The sequence below is a fragment of the Sarcophilus harrisii genome, chromosome 1 (assembly GCF_902635505.1).
Source record: "Sarcophilus harrisii chromosome 1, mSarHar1.11, whole genome shotgun sequence".
Classification (NCBI taxonomy): domain Eukaryota; kingdom Metazoa; phylum Chordata; class Mammalia; order Dasyuromorphia; family Dasyuridae; genus Sarcophilus; species Sarcophilus harrisii.
The window spans coordinates 313379435-313402575 of NC_045426.1; the positions used below are offsets into that span (position 1 = coordinate 313379435).

General features: G+C 37.8%; 1 protein-coding gene across 1 annotated transcript in view; it reads right to left on the reverse strand.

Moving 5' to 3' along the window:
- Positions 1-7240: 7240 nt before the first annotated feature.
- SCNN1B (sodium channel epithelial 1 subunit beta) overlaps positions 7241-23141 on the reverse strand; it is an 88782-nt gene continuing 72881 nt past the window's right edge. Inside the window, exons 8-13 of the mRNA XM_003761746.2 lie at positions 17927-18044; positions 16431-16506; positions 15994-16051; positions 14011-14072; positions 12375-12450; positions 7241-11849 (exon numbers count right to left, since the gene is read on the reverse strand). Of these exons, the coding sequence (XP_003761794.1) occupies positions 11460-11849; positions 12375-12450; positions 14011-14072; positions 15994-16051; positions 16431-16506; positions 17927-18044 (780 nt within the window). The 3' untranslated portion in view covers positions 7241-11459. The remainder of the gene's footprint in view (positions 11850-12374; positions 12451-14010; positions 14073-15993; positions 16052-16430; positions 16507-17926; positions 18045-23141) is intronic.

A 23141-nucleotide genomic window follows, 5' to 3' on the forward strand; every position in this document is an offset into this window, starting at 1 on the left:
GAAGGATAGGCTGGTGCCAGATTATGAATTGCATAAGGGGAGAGGGAGAAGAGAATAAAAATTCATTTTGTTTTATTTTGCTGAGGCAAGTGGGGTTAAGTGACTTGCCAGGGTCACACAGTCAGGAAATGTTAAGTGAGATCAGATATGAACTCAGGTCCTCCTGACTTCAAGGCTGGTGCTCTATTCACTGCACCAACTAGTTACTCCAAGAATAAATATTTATATAGTGCCTACTTCATGTGAGATACTGTGCTAAGTACCTTTGTACCTTACAAATATCTCGCTTGATCGTCATCACCTGCAAAGTAGGTGCTGTTATCTCCATTATACAATTATAGAAACTGAGGCAAACAGAGATAAAATGATTTGTCCAGGGTCATAGCATTAAATGCCAAACATCAGGGCTAATTGTTCACTAAGTGCTTTTGCAGCTGGGAATATATTTTAAAGCTTTTGGATTTGCATGCTATCTTGAGAGTTATGTTTAGGTCATAAAAATTCCTACAATATCCACTATGTTAACATCTTGAGATTGGGAGCAGGGCATCTCCCTCCTTCATAATTTCTTTGCTCATTTCTCTGAAATTACTTTGTCTTTACTTAAATCAGAGTATGAATTGATCTGGATATATACTATCTTCCTAAACTCCTCATTTTCCAATGCAAGTTACAAGACAAGGACTAGGAAGGTTTTGCTCGTCCTCAAATTCTTAGCATGTAACACAGAATTTTACACATAGTAAATGCTTAATAAATAATATGTGAATTGATGGAATATATTTTAAATTTCTTTCTGTTCTAATAGTTTGCTCATCTCCCCTTTACTTCTTCAACTTTCTTAGCTTTTTGGTACAAGGGCAAGGGTACTGATTCTGGAGTCAGAGAGCCTGGCTTCCGATTCTCCCTGTCATTCTTGCAGCTGCTATTACCTTGGACAAGTTATTTAATCGTGCTGTCCCTCACTTTTCTCATCTATAAAACTAGAAGTTGGATTAGGTGGATTCTAATGTCTTTTCCATGTCTGGATCTTTGAACAATTGTTACTAAAGCATGAGTAAAAGAGAATGAATCTTATACTTTACACTGCACAATCTCCTATTTCTTGAACATGATTCCTGTTAGTTCTACTAACCCACTTTTCCTAACAACTTTTCCAAGTTGTTCATATTATGTATCTCAATAAATGTCTTTCAACACTGTAATCTTACAGACCTATTCTAAATTCTAAAACTTTTGGTTTCCTTCTAGCCCTATCAATTTTCAATCATTTTACCAGCATTTATCAAGGGTTTGCTACTTGCCAGATGAATTTGTTATTATTTTGCAAAGTAACTGATGGGTAACTTAAGTGGGATGATATAGATAAGTAAATTAATTTAAGCTGTATTATAATTTTCACAATATTGGCATGCCCAATTATAAGTAATATTACTCTAATTACTTAGGGCTGTAGTTTTATGAGGTTTTTTGCATAATTACTATATATATTTTGATTAATTCCTCAAAATTTTATGTATACCGCAATTAATTTGAATTGAATTTGTTTCTACATCTTTCAGCTGCTTTTTAACAATGTGTGTGCATTTATTTTATAGTATGTTATTTTGTGAAGTTTTTAATTAATTCAGTTACTTTTTTAGTCAAATGTTTAGGGAACTCAAGTAGACTGATATGTCATCTGCAAAAACCCCAAAACTATAGTTTTATTTCCTCTTTGTTTGTGCATATTCCCTATATTTTTCTTGTTTAATTTCTATAGCCAACATTTCTAATTATAGCATTTTCTAAGTTAAATAATAGTAGTGATAAAGATGTCTTTGCTTTGCCTCTTACTGGAAAGATAGCTAGTTTTTCTATTACATTTTTCTCCATAATGTTAGCTGTTTGGTTTAGAGAGATACTATGGATCAAAATAAGAACAGGTTTACTTGTTCCTAAGCTTTTTAGTAGTATCTAATGGTACAATCATGCAATTTTATTAGTTTTGTTATAGTTCGTTATGTTTATGGTTTTCCTAATGTTGAATCAATCTTGAATTCCTAATCTATAGCCAGCCTAATCATAGTATATAGTCTTTTTAAATATGGTGCCTTTTTGCTAACATTTTACTAAATATTTTTGCATTGTTATTTATTGAGGACATTATTTGACAGTTTTCCTTCTCTGCTTTGTTTCTCCCTGGTCTAGGCCATCAGGACTGTATTTGTATATAGGGGGATGATTTTTTCTTTTTTTGTTTTTATAAATAGTTTATGTTATATTAGAATCAATTGTTTTTTCCATGTTTGATGGAATTCATTTTGATATCTATGTGGTACTAGATATATTTTCAGAGTTTCTGGCTCATTCTGATTTCTTTTTCTTGAAGTTATTTAAATTCTCAATTAAATTAAATTCTCAAAATAAGAACAATTTTTTTTGTTGTTCTTTTAACCTGGGCATTTTGCACTTTTGCAAATATTCATCCATTTAATTTAAATGATCAATTTTGTTATTTTTTTGACCAAAAATGTTTCTTAATGATTTCCTTTTTACATTATTTGTTAATTCTCCTTTTTCCCATTAGTAAATTATTTTTTAAAAGCAAATTAGCTATTTATTTTAGAAAGTGTTTTCTCCTAAAAAGCTATTTTTATTTATCAATGAAGTTTTTTAAACTTCCAATTTATTCATCTTCTTATATTTTTCAGAATTTTCATTTTTGTGTTTACCTTTTTATTTGTTTTTTCCCTAGTTTTATTTTAATTGCAGGTCCAATTTACTGTTTAGATTTTTGTTCCTTCATTTGTTGATGAAGGTGTTGAGAGATTTTAATTACTTTGGCTGCAATCCCAAAAGTTTGTGTATGTTGTCTCGTTATTTTCTTTGACAATATTATCTATTGTTTCTATAACTTCTCTATGACTCATTAATTCTTTAGGATTAAATTATTTAATTTCCATTTGAGTTTGAATTCTTTATTCAAAGGTCCTTTATTGGTCATAATTTTTATTGTATTTTCAATAAAGGATGTTTATTTTTCTGCTTTTCTACAATTGTTTTTGAGGTTTATAGTCAACTTTTATAAAAGTGTCATGTACACTTAGGAAATATGTATACACCTTTCTATTCCCATTCACTATCAGCAGAGATTTAACACATCTAATTGTTTTAAAGTTCTATTGAGAACTTTTTTCCTTATATTTGTTTATATCTGAAAGCAGTCTCTTAAGATCCCTACAACTATTTTAATTTCGGTGTCTTGTTTTTCTTTGTAATTATGTTAACTTTTCCTTTAAGAATATAGATGTTATGTCAGTTAAGGCACATATTAATTTTTTTATTATAGCTTTTTATTTACAAGATATATGCATGGGTAATTTTTCAGCATTGACAGTTACAAATCCTTTTGTTCCAACTTTTTCCCTCTTTCCCCCCACGCCTTCCCCGAGATGGCAGGTTGACCAATACATGTTATATATGTTAAAGTATAAGTTAAATACAATATATGTATACATATCCAAACAGTTATTTTGTTGTGTAAAGAGTCGGACTTTGAAATAGTGTACAATTAGCCTGTGAAGGAAATAAAAAATGCAGGCAGACAAAAATAGAGGGATTGGGAATTCTCTGTAGTGGTTCATAGTCATCTCCCAGAGTTCTTTCACTGGGTGTAGCTGGTTCTGTTCATTACTGCTCTATTGGAACTGATTTGGTTCATCTCATTGTTGGAGGTGGCCACGTCCATCAGAATTGATCATCATATAGTATTATTGTTGAAGTATATGATGATCTTCTGATTCTGCTCATTTTACTCAGCATCAGTTCATGTAAGTCTCTCCAGGTAAGGCACATATTATAAGTATTGATTTTATTTCCTTTTCTATGGTACCTTTAAATATTATGTAATTTTCTCATTTTTTCCTCATTTAATGATATCTGTTTTTGCTGTTACCTTGATTGAGATCATGATTGCTATCCCTGCATTTTTAAAATTCCCTTGAAGCATAACAAATTCCTTTCCAGCCTTTAATTTTAATTCTGTGTGGATCTTTATATTTAAAGTGTCTATCTTGTTAACAAATTGGATTCTGCTTTTTAATCCATTTTGCTACTCTTTTCATTTTATATGTGGTCAGCCCTTTCATATTCAAGTGTTTTGATGAATATGTATTTCCTTTCATCACATTTTATACTTTTCACCATCTTTGCTACCTACTTTTCTCTTTACAAAGGAGGAAGTAAAAGAGAAGAAATATGATCGACACTAGTGACATAAATAATTTGCTTCTATTTCATGCTTCCCCGGACCCAGAATCGGATCACTAATTCTTACCTTTTTCTTTCTTTATGTGACCCCCATTTGAAGTGGAAATTTGTTTTGTTTGTGACTAGTCTCACCTCTACTCTCTCCTTTTTTCCCTCTTTAATCTCCCTACTGCTGCTCATGGTATTTACTCCTTGCCTATCTTGGCTTCTTCCCAAAAGCACCATTAAGAGGGAAGCATATTTTATGCTTACGAATTACATCATTTGAAAACTTTTATTGTTGAAAAAAGCTGCATGTAGAAGTTTTGTTTGGAGATAGAGAAATAATTTTCTATGATATATATAACATATAACATATATAACATATAAGAGCATGTTTTATATTTTCCATTGTTATGTTTTACATATATACACATATATATTATATATATTTTATTAAAAAAAAAAAAGAGGCAATAGAGTTAGCGGATAATAATACTGGACTTGGAGTAGGGAAGAACTGAGTTCAAATCCTACCCATGACACTAGCTAGGTGACATTAGGTAAATCATTTAATTTCATTCAGCTGCAGTTTCCTCCTTGATAAAATGGGGATAATAATCCCTGGAATACCTACCTACCAGACTGGTTTGTATTGTCCAAAGGAGATCACTGAAAATGTTTTTGCAGACTTTAAAACACTATATAAACTGAGGTAGACTGGTGTGGCTCTGGAGTCAGACAGAGCTGGATCCAAGCCATGTGTCTGACATATGCTGGCTAAATGACTATGGGCAATTCATCATAACTTCTCTGTGTACTCTAGTAACTCTCTCAGATTATAATTTACAGATGAGTTGCTAACCTAGGATTTTTTTTTGCATGTGTGTGAGGCAGTTGGGGTTAAGTGGCTTGTACAGGTTCACACAACTAGGAAGTGTCTGAGGCCGGATTTGAACTTAGGTCTTCCTGGCTCTAGCTTTGGTACTCTTTCTTACTGCACCATCTAGCTGCTTATCTAATCATGGATCTGGACGCCTCTTTCTCTATACCTTCCATTCAAAACAAACTGAAAATACAGGACAAACTCTCATCAAGGGTATGAAATTTAACTCAACGAGAACAATCTTCAAGCAGAAATTATGGACCAGATAGCTCTAGGGGCCATTCATCCAATGCAAATCATAGTTTGAATAAGAGGTATTACTTTATGCACTTGGTTTGTCCTGTGTGTGGGAAAAAAGAGCCAGCTATATCATCATGGTTTACAGAGATTATAACTATAGCGCCTTCTGATTACTTACAATCTCTGTGCAAGAACAGGCCAAAGTTCAAGGGAGGAATAATCTTTGGGGTGAAAGGAAGTGTCTACGCCGGCAGGGTTCCTCAAACTTTTTAAATAGGGGGCCAGTTCACTGTCCCTCAGACTGTTGGAGGGCCGGACTATAGTAAAAACAAAAACTTTGTTTTGTGAGTCTTTAAATAAAGAAACTTCATAGCTCTGGGTGAGGGGGATAAACATCCTCAGCTGGCGAATCTGGCCCGGCCGTAGTTTGAGGACCCCTGGACTCTATGGCATTTAGGGACCTGGGAAGAATTTTAAGGACCTGAATGGTTACTGCAGAGTAGACATGTCTTTCATATGGCAAATAAGCTAAATATTATCACAAACATACAAAGAAATGGAAGCTGAGAGGGTAAGTGATTTGTCCATGGTCACCCAGGTAGTAAGTGTCAGAGCCAAGCTTTCCAATCAGATATTCGATAGGTGATCATGTGGAAGAGACTCCGCTTAGCCTCCGAGAGAAATGTTTGGAGGCTGCTGAAAAGCAGATTTAGGTCAGATGCAAAAAAAAAAAAAAAAAAGACTTCATAACAATTACTGCCGGATATTCAGACTACAGCCGAGAGCTCAGTTCTGATGGGCTGGCCATATTTGTTCAAATGCCAATTATACATTTTTCTAAACTTATTTTACATGGAACTCACACAAGGCAAATGCTCATGTGGGAGGTCAGGAGAAGTGATAAAAGGACACTCTCAAAGTCTCTCTGAAAAAATTTAGAATTGATTGTATGACATGGGAGATAAGCACAGGACCACCTGGCATGGTGCACCCTTAGCAGAGAAGGTGCTGTGCTTCATGAGCAAAATAGAATTGCAATAGCTCAAAAAAAAAAAAAAAAAAAGAAAAAAAAATGGAAGTACAAATTTAGAGTCATCTCCACTCTAAATGTTCATATGACTTATTAAAAACTCCCTGGACCTGTGGTAGTCTTCTGAGCTGCTGTAGCTGCCCCTGACAGTGATGTCATTTTGGTCCTCTTGGAACATGAAGTTTTAACAGTCAGTCATGTGTTTTAGGTTTTTAGGGACTCAGTTTCCTTGTATATAAAATGAGGGGGTTTTATATATGAACTCCCAGTTTTGTACAGGAACACTCTTATGCAAATTGAAATCATTGACCAACTCTAGGCCTTGTCCATTTAACAGCAAATCATGGTGATTTTTTCCACTAGCATTCATGTAAGGGTTCAGGTGTTTGAAGGCAGCCTGATATTCCTTACGTATGGGGTGAGAGGACTTTTCTCCCTCTCCCTCTTTTGGAAATATCCCCACTTCTTATCTGCAGTGTAAACAGATGGGCTTGATCTTGGAAGACCCCTTCTACCTCTCATTTTTTTTTTTTGTTTTTGTTTTTTATTTGTTTCCAGAATTTAATACAATGACTTGCAGATAGCAGGTAGTTAATAAATGCTGATTTAATTGTTTGGATTCTTAGATTTTTGATGGAAAAAATATAATGTCCCTGGAACAGCTTTAAACAGAAACCGAGTGATGTTTTTCCTAGTTAATTTACTACTGCTACCATCTGGGAATCAATGAGAAAAGGGCATTTTTTTCCCTCAAGGTCTGTGGCTTGGTATTATGGTCTCTTTTCTAGGGTAATGTCTTCCTCAACACCACACAGTGTCCCCAGCACCCCTTAAGAACAGAAAAGTCAACTACAGTAATGTGCAAATTTCTTTATTACAGTGAGAGAGAATCTCAAGGAACAGATTATATATGCAGCTTTAGTGAATTTGAAGTATGCCTCTCACTTGGCTTTAAGGAGATTTAAAGCATTAATTTATCTCTCTCAGGTTCTCAGTTTTCATTCTCCTTTTATCCACAGGCTACTGGATTAGTCTGATACTTGGGACTTACTGTTCATCCCTGTTGGTTTATCCTTCTACTTTCTTACCCATAGTAACTTTGATTCTCAGAGAAGTCTGGTCCTTTTTTTTTTTTCTGGACAAGCCTCAAATCATCCTGTGATCTCAAGATAAAAATTCTATGGACCCATTGGGCTCAACCATTTGACTTTTGTGTTTTCCTGGCAGAAATTCCCAAAAGTTCTTAACTTTTTGTGTGTCATAAATGCCTTTGGCAGTATAAGGGGGTCTATGGACCCCCCCTCTCAAAATACTATAACTAAGTACTTAAAATAAATTACATAGGACACCAAGGAAACCAATTACATTGAAATATAGTTATAAAAATATGAAAAAAGTTCAAAGATCAAAAATTAAGAATCCCTTTGCTCTACAGTCAGGGTGGTACCCTGAAGGAATGCTTTAACTGGGTTCAGATCCTGACTCTATGTGATTCTGAGAAATTTAACTTGAGGTTCGTTTCCTCCTCTGTAAAAGGAGAAGGCTGGGTTTCATCCCTGTCATCCTTGGCCTTCCATTACTCAGAATATTCTTTTCTCACTTCGTGAGCTACATTTTCCTTCTTGAGTAGCACATTTTAGGCTCATTCACTCCAAGATTTCTCTCTTCTCTATTTCTTTCTCCTATTGCTGCTTTTAATGTTTTCTTTGTGGCCCTGAGAATGAGAAGGATAGGGGACTTCAGGAAAATCACTTCCTGAGGTTCACTGTGGATATAAAGAGATGCTCTCAGGCTTGTTGGTTACAGAAACAATTGAGTTTGGATTCAGTAAAGAAATGATCACTATTACAATGATGTTAGACTAAGAAGAAACAATCAAGTCTAAAGAGAAGGGTCTAGGGGTGTTGAGGCTCTGGATGATGACCCCAATGAGAGAAAGAATCAAAAAGAGTTGTAGAAAAGAAGGTGGGTTAAAATTAAAACTTTACCCAAAATGAAATCCCTCATCCTTCTCATTCTCAGGTTAGCTCTGCTTTTGACACTGTCATTCAAGCAAAAAGTGGGAGCCAATCTCATCCCCAGTGTGAATGAGGCAAGTCTCTTCTGTTTAATGAGCTTTAGGTAGTAATTAAGACAATGTCCTCTTCTACATATTCAGTGATGGCATTGACTTACCACTGGCAGGGTCTCAACAGTGGAGATGAGTCTATCCACATTTTCATAGTTGGGATAATGATCCCATCCCTGCCTAACAAAGTTGTTGAAGACAAAGTGAGGTGATAGAGACAACAATGCTAGGAAAAGTAGAGTACTCCATACCAATAGAAGATGGTGGTGATGGTGATAGTGATGATAAATGACACATCTTTGAGAAATGTCTGCTAGATTAGGGGTCAGTTTGTTAGAGGTCTTTGGCTGAGGCAGGTAATTGTGTGTGTTTGTGTGTGTGTGTGTACAAAGTCTTTTATATTATAAGATTCCCTCACTAGAACCCCCTCAACTCTGAGAGTAAGAGGGAAAAGGAGAAAAGCAGAGTTCTAACTAGCAATTTTTGTGTCTGGGGCAAGGGCATGGGAAGGCTCACTTGGATTTCAATCGGGGGTTTGGAGAGAGAAGCCTGTACTAGAGATATCAGAGGTTCTTATATTATTTAAGAACTGGTTTCTCTTAGGAGAGAAGAAATGGCCAAAGTTACTCCTGGTAAAAAAAAGGGCCAGGTATGAAATTGCTGGGGACATATGTGCTCCTTGAACTAGGAGAAAGACACTAGGATAAGTTCTCTGCTGTTTGAGGAAAGAGGGATGAGTACACCAGGAGGCAGTGCTGCCACATCCTTAAATTCTCTGGCCTAGGATGAAGTTCTGATATGCTCCTTCCCCTAGTTAGGCTCTGGGGAAAGGGCAAGGTAGTTTTAGTTGGAGATCAACTAGCCTGTGATATTGGGAGAAGCTCTGGGTCCAGGTGGCATTTTTGGGACCACACTGCCCAATGGGGAAGAATAGCTTTCAGTTGGCTCTTTCCACCTGGAGCTGTCCTTTATTACTCATTTTCAGCCAATCCATTTGGGTCATGCCAGCTGGTGTTTGTATCAGTGATGATGGAGGGGACAAGGTGAACAGGTGCACCCCTCTACTAGGGCACTGTATGGGAGATGTGTATTTGTTTCCAGGAGAGATTAACTGGTATGTGCTGGTATAAATGTATAAAGTGGAGCCCATCCAGGAAAACTGTCACTTTTCTTCTTGCCCTGGGAGCTATTAGGGAAATATAGGGTCAAGTTATTGTTCCTAAAAAACTTGGGACAATTAATTTTTTTTTTTTTTTACCTCAGGGGCAATCCCTGAATCATAGAATTATAAGCCCCATGAATGGAACTTTATGATATTTAAAAGCCCCTGTGTCCTTGCTGAACATAATTTTGGCCTGCAGGAAGCCATATGAATGAAGCAGTCCAGGAAAGAATTTAGCCTTTTCAGTATTAGATATTGCTCTGGCAAATCCTATTGGCACCGCAATGGCACAGGACAAAGTTTGAGTTACTGTTGTTTTTTTCCCCTCTTACTCATTAGAGAAGAAAGAAAGGCAATATAGTATTTTAGATTGAAAATTAGCTCAAAGGGAACAGGAGGCTCTGTGTCACTGTGGATGGAACAATGGCTCTAGAATTAGGGGAACCTGAGTTCAAACCTGACTCGAGATGCTTGCTAACTATGTAACCCTGAGGAAGTCACTTAATCTAAAAAAAGTTAATTTTAATTTTTGACAGACTTGAGTTCAAGTTCTGCTGGTGACCCTCCTACTCGTGCTGTCATCCAAATCTCCCATTGTTCCAGGAAACTCTTAAGATTTTTAAATTGAAAATTGCAGAACAGGTGCTGAGCTGCATTGGTAGAATGAGAGAGAAAAGGAGATAAAGAGACCGAGAGATGTCCTCACTCTGCTAAACACAAACTCAATTATTATTGTAAATCCTGTGTGTTTTCAACCACTCCAAGTTCTCCAAATCAGGGCCTTGGACACCTCATGTACATACTCACTAAGCCAATGCAAAGCTGCCAGTCACTTTAGAAACACAAAATCATCACTTTTAAAATTCTGAATAAACAAGTTGTCACACATACAGCTCACTGATCTCTCTTTATCCAGACTCCAGGCTGACAAGTCATTGGATGTGGATGAGAAAACTGATTCTGGGAACTTGGGTAGAGGTGTTCTGATGAGGTAGAGCAGCCAGAATTTGATGGGATCACTACTAGCTTCTATTTTTTTCACTTGCTGAATAAAAATAGAGATCCTGCCTCTTGCTGGGGGGCACACAACACCCTGACAGGTAAAAAAAAAAAGGCTTCAAAGAATAAGGAATGAACTGGCTTCCTCCTCCAGGGCCCTCTAGGTCCTGGCCTGGTACTTCTAATCCAGGGATGACTCTTATGACAGGATGGCTTACTGGCCAGGGCTGTTTGACAGGGCTGAACATTAAGGTTATACTAAAGCATAGGATTAGGGTCCAGATTACCTTGCTCTTTCTGAGCTGAGCTCACTTGCAATGTCAGGGTCAGAAGTCTGATTATCTTGATGCCATAGAAAGAACAATGGGTAAATTCCAGCTATGCCATTTACTTAACCTCCCTAGGTCTCAGTTTCCTCATCCATAAAATGAGATAATTGGGCTAAATGGTCTTTAAGGACCCTCCTAGTGCTAAATCTACAATCCCATCAATTATTTGAATCTTCAGAGCCATGTGCTATTTTTCTAGAGGTCTGAAGGCTCCCATAAATTATCACATTCTCAGATTTCTCTAGATGGGTATGGATTTCAGCCTAGTGTGTATGAAGGAAGTGAAACAAAGGAACAAATGAAGGTTCTTTGTAAATGAATAGGGAGCTGGTGAATTCTAGGCTCAACAGCAGGGTAAAGATATTCAGGAAAAGACCCATGAGCCTGTTCTGTCCAGCATGAGGGTTGTAGGCAGTGAAAAATCCCCAATGGAGCATTTGAAGTTGTTTTCTTCTTTTTACATCACAATGGCCTTACCCACCATCCACAGGATATTGTAAGATAAAGTCCAGAGCCTAAATGGCCTCCCCCTCATTATCTGATTCAATGACATCGAGGGGCTGTAGGCGCAAGGAATCATAGTTGGGAGGTGGAGTGCCTGGGATGGGCAGGGCTTGCTCATCTGGGTAGTCCTCAGGGACCGGAGGGGGATTAGTGTCATGTTCGATATCATGTTGGAAGCCAAAGTTGGTGTGGGCCTCCACCAGCTCTGCCACTGTGGGTGGGGGACCCTCGTAGCGAGCCTGGGCCCGCCGCTGCTTCAGGCCCTTGACCCAGGCCACCAGTTTGATGATGGTGATCCAGACACAGTCGATGATGATCTCCCCAAACTCGATGATGCACAGTACGGAGCCGCCCATCCAGAACCCGAACTGGCCACCCAGGCTGGAGAGTAACCATACCACCTGAAGGAAAAGATGGGTCCTGAGGATAAAGGCTCCCCCTGAAACCTCACCAGACTTTTACAGTATCTCTCCATCCCACAACTCCCGCTGGCCAGGGCCTGGAAGAGGCTTAGAGCAAGATCTTTTGAAATGGCTCAGGGAATGTTCTACAAGTGATTTCCTTGTCTCCACTAGGCCCAGGTCTAATATACACCTTTTTTCTCCTTACAAACTCACTATCTGGTTAGCACTGTGATGCAGTTGGGAGGGTTTTGGCTTTGGAGTCAAAGGACCTATGTTTGAACTATGGTTCAAACTATGGTTCATTTGCCTGTGTGACCTTACTCAAGTCACTTAACTTAAGACTCAGTTTCCCCCTCTATAATATAAAGAAACGGGACCATGTAATCCCGATTTCAATAGTCTGAGGCAAGTAGTGGGGGTGGCTGTGACCATAATCCCTCAGGGGCACCAGGGTCTCTGACTCCCCTAGAATCTTTGGTTGGGGTGGGGATGGGGCGAGGGGTCTCAGGGTTTACAACTCACATTGTTTGCTGCTGACTCGGCAAATGTCCGAAAGTTGAATTCTTGGAAGTAAATGTTGAGCTTGACAATTCCTTTCCTGTGGATAAGACAGTGATCATGGCTACAAGAAAGTCTCAAACCATGTGTTTGGTGAGAGACCAGGTTGGGAAGAAAGAGCTTTCCCTTTAGATAAGGTTTAGAATTCGGGGTCCTCAAACTTTTTAAATAGGGGGCCAGTTCACTGTCCCTCAGACTGTTGGAGGGCCAGACTATAGTAAAAACAAAAACTTTGTTTTGTGGGCCTTTAAATAAAGAAACTTCATAGCCCTGGGTGGGGGGGATACTCGTCCTCAGCTGCCCCATCTGGCCCATGGGCCATAGTTTGAGGACCCCTGGAGATAGTCAAGTTCCACATAGAAAGAGAGGCGAGGGTGGTATTGATTGGAGAAGGGGCCAGAGAAGGAGGAAAGATGTGAGACCATCCTTAACAGCCATGGTGTGCTCCTCCCAGTGTGCTCCATTGCCAAGAGGGAGGCGTCATGCTGTGCTCACTGAGGATAACAAGCATGTTGCCCCTGCCCATCCCTGGAGCCTTAGGCATCATACACCCTTCTTCCTTGCCCCGATTGCATGAAACATAAATCTTCTCTCACTGGTACCACTTCCTGGATGACATACACAAGCCCAGCCTCTTTTTGGACCTCCCCAGAACCCAAAGTTGTTGGTTTTTTTCCTTGGGAATTCATGAAGCTGTGTTGGAAAAGAAATCAAGCTTGAACTAGCTTCATCAAGTCAGCTATGGATTCCAGATTTGGTTGCATCTTTCATGCTATCTCTTAGGTGGAACTGGAAGCAGTGATTATGGCCTGATCCTAATTCTGGGATAGGGATAAGGAACAGCCTCTTCATAGCCTTGGAATAGAGGGGGATGGTCCTACCACATTCCCTCCATAGATGTACAACAGTTGCAATGGCAGAAATATCAATAGATACTTGAAGGTGACTTAAGGTAAAAAAACCCTTCTTTCGGGCTTCTAGCACAGAAGGCTGAGGCCCGTGGTGGCTTTTTTTTTTTTTTTTTTTTTTTTTTTTTATTGGGATCAGACTCAGTTCTTGATTTCTTGACTATGCTGAGGTTCTGTAGATGGTCCAGTTCTAGCAATGATCAGTGTAAAAAGGAGGCTGGTCTCTAAAGCTCCCTTAAAAGCTGACACTTATTCTCTGATCAAATTAATCTTGGTTGTTCCTTCTTTAATTATTTATTGTGCTGAATCCTCTTCTGGACATTCAGTATTCTCAGGTTGCCTCCTGGAAGGGTATGGTCTTCCACTCAAGCCCACCCACCTATGTGTGATCTGTAGCTGTTCCATGGTCTCCACTCTCAATGCTCCATCCAAGGTAATATCCTCCCTACTGTGATTTCCTAATCTTATCTCTCCACTTCACATATGTGCATTGTAAAGAGAGTTTTCTGGAGATACCACTTTAATGCAAAAGAATCATTCCAATAAGGAATTTTAGGCAATGAAGAAAGGTCAGGAGGGGAGATATTTCCAGGAAGATACCTTGTAGATCCTAAAATAACATTTTGCTAGGAGCTCCTCTGTTCAAGAGTCTAGGATCCTTAGGATTCTTCTTTGAAAGTAATAGTACTTACCTGTCTATAGTCAGGTTGTTTGTTTGATCACGTTCATAAGACAAAACATGGAAAATCCAGTCCTGAAACCAAAGAGAGCATGATTCCTCAAACTTAAAGTGTTTCCAAGAATATTTACAGTGGCTGGGACATGCAGGGTCACTGACACAGGCCTTTTAATATTGAGCTGACAAGCATTTAAATAAGTGCTTACTAAGTGCCAAGCACTATGCTAAGCAATGGAAATATAGAAAGAGGTAAAAACAAAGTTCCTGCCCTCAAAGAGCTTGCATTTTAAAAAAATTCAATAGTATTTTATTTTTCTGATGACATGTAAAGAGAGTTTTCAGCATTCATTTTTGTAAGATTTTTGAGTTCCAATTTTTTTACTTCATCCCTCCCTTCCTTTTCCTCTCCCCAAAACTGCAAACAATCTGGCATAGGTTATACATGCACAACACTTTTAAACATTTTTATGTATTAGTTATGTTGTAAAAGAAAAATTAGAACAAAAGGGGAAAGCCATGAGAAAGAAAAAGCAAGAAAGTAAATAAGCAGAAAAGACGAAAATAGTATACTTTGATGCATATTCAAACTCCTTGGAGTTTACATTTTAATGAGGGAAAAGCCTGTCAACAATAAGGTAGATAAAAGATATATACCGAATAGATGGAAGATAATATGGGAGGGAAAGGCATTAGTAGCTGGGAAGCACTGGGAAATGGAAACTTGAAGGAAGCCAGGAAAATTACAGGTATTGCTGTTTGTTATTATTCACTTCCAAATTTTTATGACCTCCATAGACCATATCACTTTAGTACTGCCCATGGGTTTTTTGGCAAAGATACTGGAATAGTTTGCTATTTCCTTTTCCGGTGGATTAAGATAGACAAGTCAAGTGTCCAGGGTCACACAGCTAGTAAGAATAGGAAAGAAAGATAAAGAGAAAAACAGAGAGAATGAATAAAAGAGAGAGGAGAAACATCACTAACTGATCAACCCCCTCAAGCCTTTTCCCATCTTTGGATTTCCCCATTTCTTTCCCTTATAAAAAACAAGAACAAAATAAACAAACAAAAAACCCCACATGAATTTCTAATTCCCTAGAGGATTATCTTTCTTTATTCAAACCTTTCTTAAAGAGTGTCACTATCACTATGTCCAAAGGGTTATTAAACTGTGCATACCTTTTGATCTCTACTGAGTCTGTAATCCAAAGAGATCATTTTAAAGGTAATAGGACCCACATGTGCAAAAAATGTTTGTAGCAACCCTTTTTGTGGCGGCAAGGAATTGGAAACTGAATGGATGCCCATCAGATGGGGAACAGCTAAATAAGTTATGGTGTATGAAAATAATTAGAATATTAATTGTTTAATTTTATTTATGAGAACTGTTCAACGGGATGATTTCAGAAAAGCCTGGAAAACCTTAGATGAACTAATGTTAAGTTAAGTGAGCAGAACTAGGAGAACATTATATAGCAACAACAAGATCATATGATGATCAACTGTGGACTTGGCTCTTTTCAACAATGAAGTGATTCAAGGCAATTTCAATAGATGTGATGGAAAGAGTCATCTGCATCCAGAGAGAACTATGAAGACCGAATGTGGATCAAAGTATAGTATTTTCATCTCTTTTTTTGTTGTTTGTTTGTTTTCTTTCTCATTTTTCACTTTTGATTTGATTTTTCTTGTGCATCATCTTGAATTTAGAAATATGTATAGAAGAATTGCACTTTTAACCTATATTGGATTGCTTGCTATCTAGGGGGGAAAGGATAAAAATTTGGAACACAAAGTTTTGCAAAAGTGAATGTTGAAGACTATTTTTGCATGTATTTAGAAAAATAAAAAGCTATTATTTTAAAAAAATTCCCCTCCAAAGAGCATCATTATAATGTATAAATCAATAAATACAAGAAGGTTAAATGATGTTCCAGGGGCCAGGGAGAGGGATACACAGACTCAAACCAGAGCTTAACAAATCTAATTCCTTTACCTCAGAGGCCTCAGATGGCCAGTCAGCCATGGAGATAGTCATCTTGTACTGTGTATCACTGCAAGAGAAAAAGGACACTGGTGGATTCAAGAAACATTCTCCAATCCCCCCTAATCATTAATGTCTCCATGTTCCCTCCCCTCTCCCCCAAATCAGTCCGTGGACAACACATTGTTTATGCCTCTCTTAGGCATAAATGTATTACTCAGAATTGTAATTATTCCCCTTACTAGACCATAAGCTCCATGGGGGCAGGGACTATTAACTAAATTTTATATCTCTCCCAGCATCTCATACCATCCTTGGTACACAGCAGATACAAAATAAATGTTTGTTGAATAGAATTTTCAAGTAAAATGCTTGTCTTTTCCTTCATATAGGAATGGAGTAATTTTCAAATCTTGACCCCTCCTCTCATACCCCTAACAGGTACTCACTTGCAGGACTCCTTACAGAGGCTGATGCAGTTTTCTCTATGTTCCACACTCATTCGAAGGGCTGAGTAGCAGTATGCTGTATAATACAAACCAAATGCATCATTGAGTAATTAGGGAGAAACAGGGAAGACTTCCTAGGGGGCAGGGAGCAGGTTCTCAACTTTTAGCTCCTTTTCTATCAAAATTCTTTGTGTTTGTTTTGATTTAATTCTGTATGTACACACATTTATATGCAGGATTTCTTTCATTTTTGTCTTTGTAGCTTCAGTTTCTTTGCTGTATCATGCCTGGCACATTGTAGGCACTTAATAAATTTGTGATGATGGATGGACTGATGGGAATGATTTTGCAGAGGGGCTGAGAGGCAGTTAACACTAAACTGAAAAACTGATAATAGCAAGTGACATTTATGTTTAAAGTTTACAATCATTATCCCCATTATCCCCATTTTGTCAAGGTCACACAGTTTATTACTATATTTGAACCCAGGTCCCTGACTTGACTTTATTATCTATGTCTCTTAGATTATTCCCAGCAACAAGTTTTTTTTGATAGGGTTTTCTTTATTAAAGTTTTTTATTTTTCAAAACATATATGTATGGATAATTCTTTTTTCCCACACTTCCCCCACCTCCTCCCCTAGATGGAAAGTATCCAATATATGTAACAATAGTTTTAAGAATAAGAAGAGGGCAGTTATTTAAGATATAAGAAGTCTAGGCTGAGTCCTGAGAGGTGGGATCCAGCTTAGTCTAGTTTGCTGATTCCCATACAGAATGTCCTTGCAAGCAGTTGCTTTTCCCAAGGAGGGCCTAGGGCTGCCCTGAGCCAGGTCAAACTGGCTTTAGAACTGAGTTGAATTACTGTTTATCTTGATAGCTTTGACAATTTGTTTGGGCAGGGATGGACAGCCTGAAATTTACATCACTAAAGGTAATAACTATTTCGATGGGTTCATAAGTACAATGGAATATTATCTATATTTTAGCATATAGCCCCCTAATAACACAGCCACATACAGATGCCTTCCTTCTTTTCCTTTGGAGGCTTATTTGCTGGATTCTGTTCTAGAAATACAGGTAAAATCTGATTATCACAACCTTGTGAGAACTAATCTTCTGAATCTTGCCTATGGCCTTGGCAATAAAAAAAAAAAAAAAGGCATAAAAGGTAAAAAATATCAGAGATGGAAACTGAATCCAAGTCTTTTTTACTTCACTTTATCCATTTTGTAACTTCTTCGGCAAGAAGGCTGGGCTCAAATGTATTATTATTCGTTTGTGTATTCTTGTGTCTAGCACAGTACAAACAGTACGCGGATTTTGAATTAACTTAAAACTGAATCAAATTAGATTTCCAGCTGGATCCATTTGAGTCAACATAAGGACCTCTTTCTCCAATTAAGAATATAGAAGTCTCTGAGACCCAAGCTGCTACTTAAGAAGGGATTTTTCAACACCTGCTCTAGAGGTATCATCTGGAGTTCAAACACTTACCCCAGTCAGGAAAGTCTTGGTTGTTGCAATATTTTTTCCCCTTAGGAAGAGGATACAGGTAATGACCGCAGGAGCAGTTGCGAATCATGTGTTCTTGGAAGCAGGATCGAAGGCAGGCCTGGGAAAGTTACAAGGATGGAGGTGAAAGTCAACCCATTCCTTCCTGAAGGGAGCACTGGCCAGGAGAAAGGCTTCCTGCACTCTGATTTCAGAGCTAACCCTTCCTGGAGGTTCCTTTTAACTCATCCATTTAACTTTCTACATCTATTCCCACTACCTTTGGGTCATCATCATTTCCTGCCATATCCTCCTAACCTGTTTCCCTGCATCTCATCTCCACAGCTTTCTTTCTATATTTTATATTGCTGTCAGGTTAATTATATTATGCATAAGCCGGACCACATCACCCTTTTGTCTAAGCCTGTGAGACAATGCATAGTACATGTAATTTTGAATTGATTTGAAACAGAATTAGGCTAGGGCTCCAGTTTGATCATTTTAAGTCAACATAAGGACTTTATTAGATGAAATAAAGACTTAATCTGGAGTCTGTGAATATCTCTGTTTCTCAAAATATTTTGATGACTGAATTTCAATATAATAGATTTCCTTGGTAATACTATGTGCTTTATTTTATGTATTTAAAAATATTCCTGCCCATCAGTTGGGCAGTGGCTAAACAAATTATGGCAGATGGATATAATGGAATACTTTTACTCTGTAAGAAATGGTGAAGAAGATGGTTTCTGAGAAGCCTAAGAAGATTTATATGAACTAACACAGAGTATAGAGAGAACAATTTATACTACAACTGTAACAACACTATAAAAACAAACAAGGTTTTTTTTTTTCAATGATCAAACATTATTCCATAGGACTAATGATACAGAGTACTATTTACCTCGTAACAGAGAGGTGATAGACTCAGGATTCAAAATAAGGCATATATTTTTGGACATAGCCAATTGGATTTGTTTGTTTTTGCTCGACTATGAATATTTTTACAAGGTGTTTTTTTTTTTCTTATTTTTTTTTTCTCTAATGAGTGAGAAGAAACATTAAAGGGAAATAAAATAAATACTAGTTAATTGAAAATAATTGAAAAATATTTTGAGAATGGATTCATTTTTACCATGCTTGCAGAGGTGTCTATGACACACAAAAAGTTTAAGAACCCTTATTTTAAAAACTTCAGCAGCCTTTGTCTCTTTAGGAAAGAACAAAAACTTTCAGTTTAGTATTCTTTGGCCCTTTATAATATGACTCTAGTTTCTAGACTTAATCCCTCTGGTTACTTAGTATTCTACCAAATGGGATAGCCTATTGGGTGTTTCAAAAGTACATAGGTGACCCAGATTCTTATGGACCAGAAAGATAGGCACACAGACAGAAAAGCAATAATAAAACACGTGAGAAAACCATTCTTATCAATCTGCCTTTGTTCACCACCTCCATGCCTTTGTACACATTGTCCCTCTTGCGTGGAATAATCTCCTACAATTCTGCCTTTAGAAATTTTTTCTTTCAAAGCCCAGCTGAGGCGCCACCTTCTTCATGAAGCCTTCTCTGATGACCTCAGGTAGAAGCGATTTTTTTCTCTTTCAAATCTTTTGTGTTACTCTTATGTCCTTATTACTTCTACATTTATTTTATTCCATAGTTCTCCCAATTAGATTGCAGATCACAAGTACTTTGAGGACTTTTGACTTTTTTTGGACATTTTTGTATTACTAGTTTTTATAGTACAGTACCCTATGTCTTTTGGGGCAACAGACTGGTGGTTTTATTGAAGAATTCCATTTATCAATTGGACATTTGCTTTCAACTTATAGTCTTGGAGAGTTGCCTAGAAATCCCCAGAATGGATTTCCCCAGAATCACAGTGTTGGACGTGGACTCTGATCCAGGGTTTCTTTGTTTCTGACGCCAGCCTACCAAATAGGTGTTTAATACATATTTGTAAAATTGAGTTGAGAAGCTAACTTAGCTTTTTTTTTAAACCTTGGTCATTGGGTCAGTATGTGGCCTTCTGGCTGGGCCTGTTCAGCTGGTTGAACTGCTCTGTTTAGGTGGAACTATCCTTTAGGTTTTGTTTTGGGTTTCTATGACTCTTTTCTCAAAAGTAATCTTCAAATGATCCCAATGTCATTGCCATTAGGATACAGCACCTTTCTTCACAGAGACAGAGTACAGTTACTAATCTGAATCTGACCTGTGGCCTTGACAATAAAAACAACGAAACAGTCCCTGCCCACCAGACAAGTAGAGAAGATGGGAGGGAGGGGACAAGGGAAAGGCAAAGGGTTGAAGACATGACACAGAAAAATAAAGGAACTTGTCTGAGGTCATGGAACAATTTGAGTCAGCAGAATAACTAATGTTCAGTCCTTCTGCCTCCTTGTCCAACACCCTTATCAGAACATGAGCAGATCTGGGAGATAATGGTAGTGGACATAATTTGAACCCAGTTTTTCTAGCTCCAGAATTACTGTTCTTTCTAATGTAACAAAATGTCCTTTATAGGTTACTTAACATGTAAGGAGCTGAAGAATATTTCTACTGCAAAGCCCAGGGGAGAGTCAATCATATCCCCCTTTCCCAATGAGGCCATATTTCTCCCTAGAATCTGAACGTGGTGACTAATGAGCAACTAAAACCCATTTTTGAACTCAGAGCCTTGTATAACTCTGGATCTAGGGAAGGTTCCCTGGGGTTTTGGACATTTGGAAATGAGCCTGCTAATCCTAGGGAAAAAATCTCAAACAACCTAGACAAAGTGAAGGGTAGAGAAGAACTGGACTAATCTAAGAATTCTCTAGACATCCTTAGCAATTAAAAATTAAAAATGTAGCCTGGAATGGTTGAATCTTAGCCTATGCTTTAAAACTAACCCATCAAAGAATTCTAGAGGAGTCTGTCTTGAACTAGGCATTTCACTTTTTTACCTTCAACAATAAATCTTTAATGAACAATGCTCACCTGAAGTATTATAATAGTTTCCCAACTAGTCTTCAAATTGCATTTCCTTCCCAATCCATCATATAAACAAAAGGCAAGATAATTTTTCTTGGATAGCATGATGGAAAGAACATTGGACTGGGAGCCAGAAGGCCTGGGTTTGAATTCTCTCTTCATCATTTAATAGTTGTGTAAACTGACAGGAGTTTATATATATATATAAAATATATGTATGTGTATGTACATACACATATATATGTATACACATGTGTATGTATAATATGTATGTGTGTACATACAAAAACATACACACATACATATATATCTCACTTATCTAAACCTTAGTTTACTCATCTGGAAAATAAAGATAAGAATACTTGTACTTATCTCCCAGATATTTATGAGGAAAGAGCTTTACAGACTGTAAGGTGCTTTATAAATGTGGATTACTGTTCCTAGCAAGAGCTCCACTGGCATGTTTCTATTATCTGAGGATTAGCCTAAGTTCAGAGATTTTCAATATTGTGGGGAATATAACCACTGTATGACAAATTATTTGGTCATAGCAATAAATGAAAATCATCCAATAGGTGGTATGTTGTCTATGCTGATTGGTTTCCCATACCAACAAAATCATGGGTCTTTGAAATATCCTAATCAATACAACTGATGATGTAACCATTCTATTCAAAAATCTTAAATGATGCTCTTCCTCCTATTGAATAAAGTACAGATTCCTTAGCCTTTCATTCAATGCCCTGAATGTATTTCCACACACTGCAACAAAGTTCTCATACTTGAATTTCTAACTCAGGTCCAGGGCTGGGTCAGTAGAGAGAATTGAGAGAATTAGATAAAATCTATCACCAATGTGACCACTGAATGTCCAATCTGATTGTTCAGGGACTTCCTCTTACTGATTTCTCACAGAATCTTAGAGTGAGAAGGAATGTGAGAAGTTAACTAGTTTAACTCTTGTTCCCCTTCTATTCTGTCCTTTAGTAGCTCACTCCACATTTCCCAGAATGCATGTCTCTTAGGCACTTTTGCTTCTTAAGCATCTTTGGTACCCCACATGGTTGTTCTGTGGGGAGACAGGTAGGACCAACAGATCGGCCTCAGTAGCCCACAGACATCTAACAAGCTGGTTAGCTCTTTAGTCCCTCTAGGACCAAGAATGAATATGATTAAGAGCCAAAAAAAACCAAAAACAAAAATCCAACAAAAAACATGCTGAGCCAATGTACAGGGGTGGGGAAATTCCCTTAGTTGATGAATCTGTCTGGCAGGTGTCAAGGAAAGATCCCATGCTGATTATAAAAGGATTATTTCCTGTGACTAAGGCAAAGGAGGGGAAATATCCACACTGAGTTCCAAAAATGCTCCTCAGAAGAACTTTGTTGGAGAGGGATGGGGAGGCAGGAAGTTCTATGGACTAAGAAAAGGGTGCTGAATTCCAATGCTGACCCCCTCCCTGTATGCTGTTTTGCCTAAGGAAAACAATAGTTTCTCCATTCAGAAGGGATGGGGTGCCAGTTTCCAGTTTCATAAGAGAAAGGAAGAATGGAGAAACTCCCACCATGATGCAACTCACACAATTAAAGAACCTCAGCAGCTAGGCAGCCCAACCCATATCTGACTAAAAATATTTAACCTCTCTCTAACATTTCCTAGAAGTTACTAAACAATCTTCTTTTGAAGCTTTTTAGTCAGGGGGAACATTCTACTCTCCTAGGCAGTCCATTCCATTTTCACATGGTTCCAGTTGTTAGGAAGTGTTGTTATTTTGTTTTTTTAAATCCACTCTAAATCTTTCTCTCTACAACTTCCATTCATATTTTCTGAGATCTAGAAAAACAGGACTAATACTTCAACATTCTTTCAACATGAAGATAGTTATCATGTCCATTCCCTCAACTCTTCTCTTCTCCAGGCTAATGTCCCCAATTCCTTTAACTAATCACACAGCAAAATCTTAAGGTCCATAGCTATTCAAATTGCCTTCTTCTAGATGCTCTTCAACTTGTCCAAGTGAAACGTTGGTATTGTATGATTGTATACATATATGACTGTCAAGAGACAATTCTTGTTTTTCATTTTGGAGGCAGGATCCCATAAAGAAGTCTCAGGAGTATGGCTGTGCCATAACAGTTCTTCTAGGAAGATGGAAGACCACTGATCCTCACCATCTGTTCTACTGATATACCCTTTAGACCCATGGGCATTGTCACCTGAACATGCCCTAAGGATGTCCTTG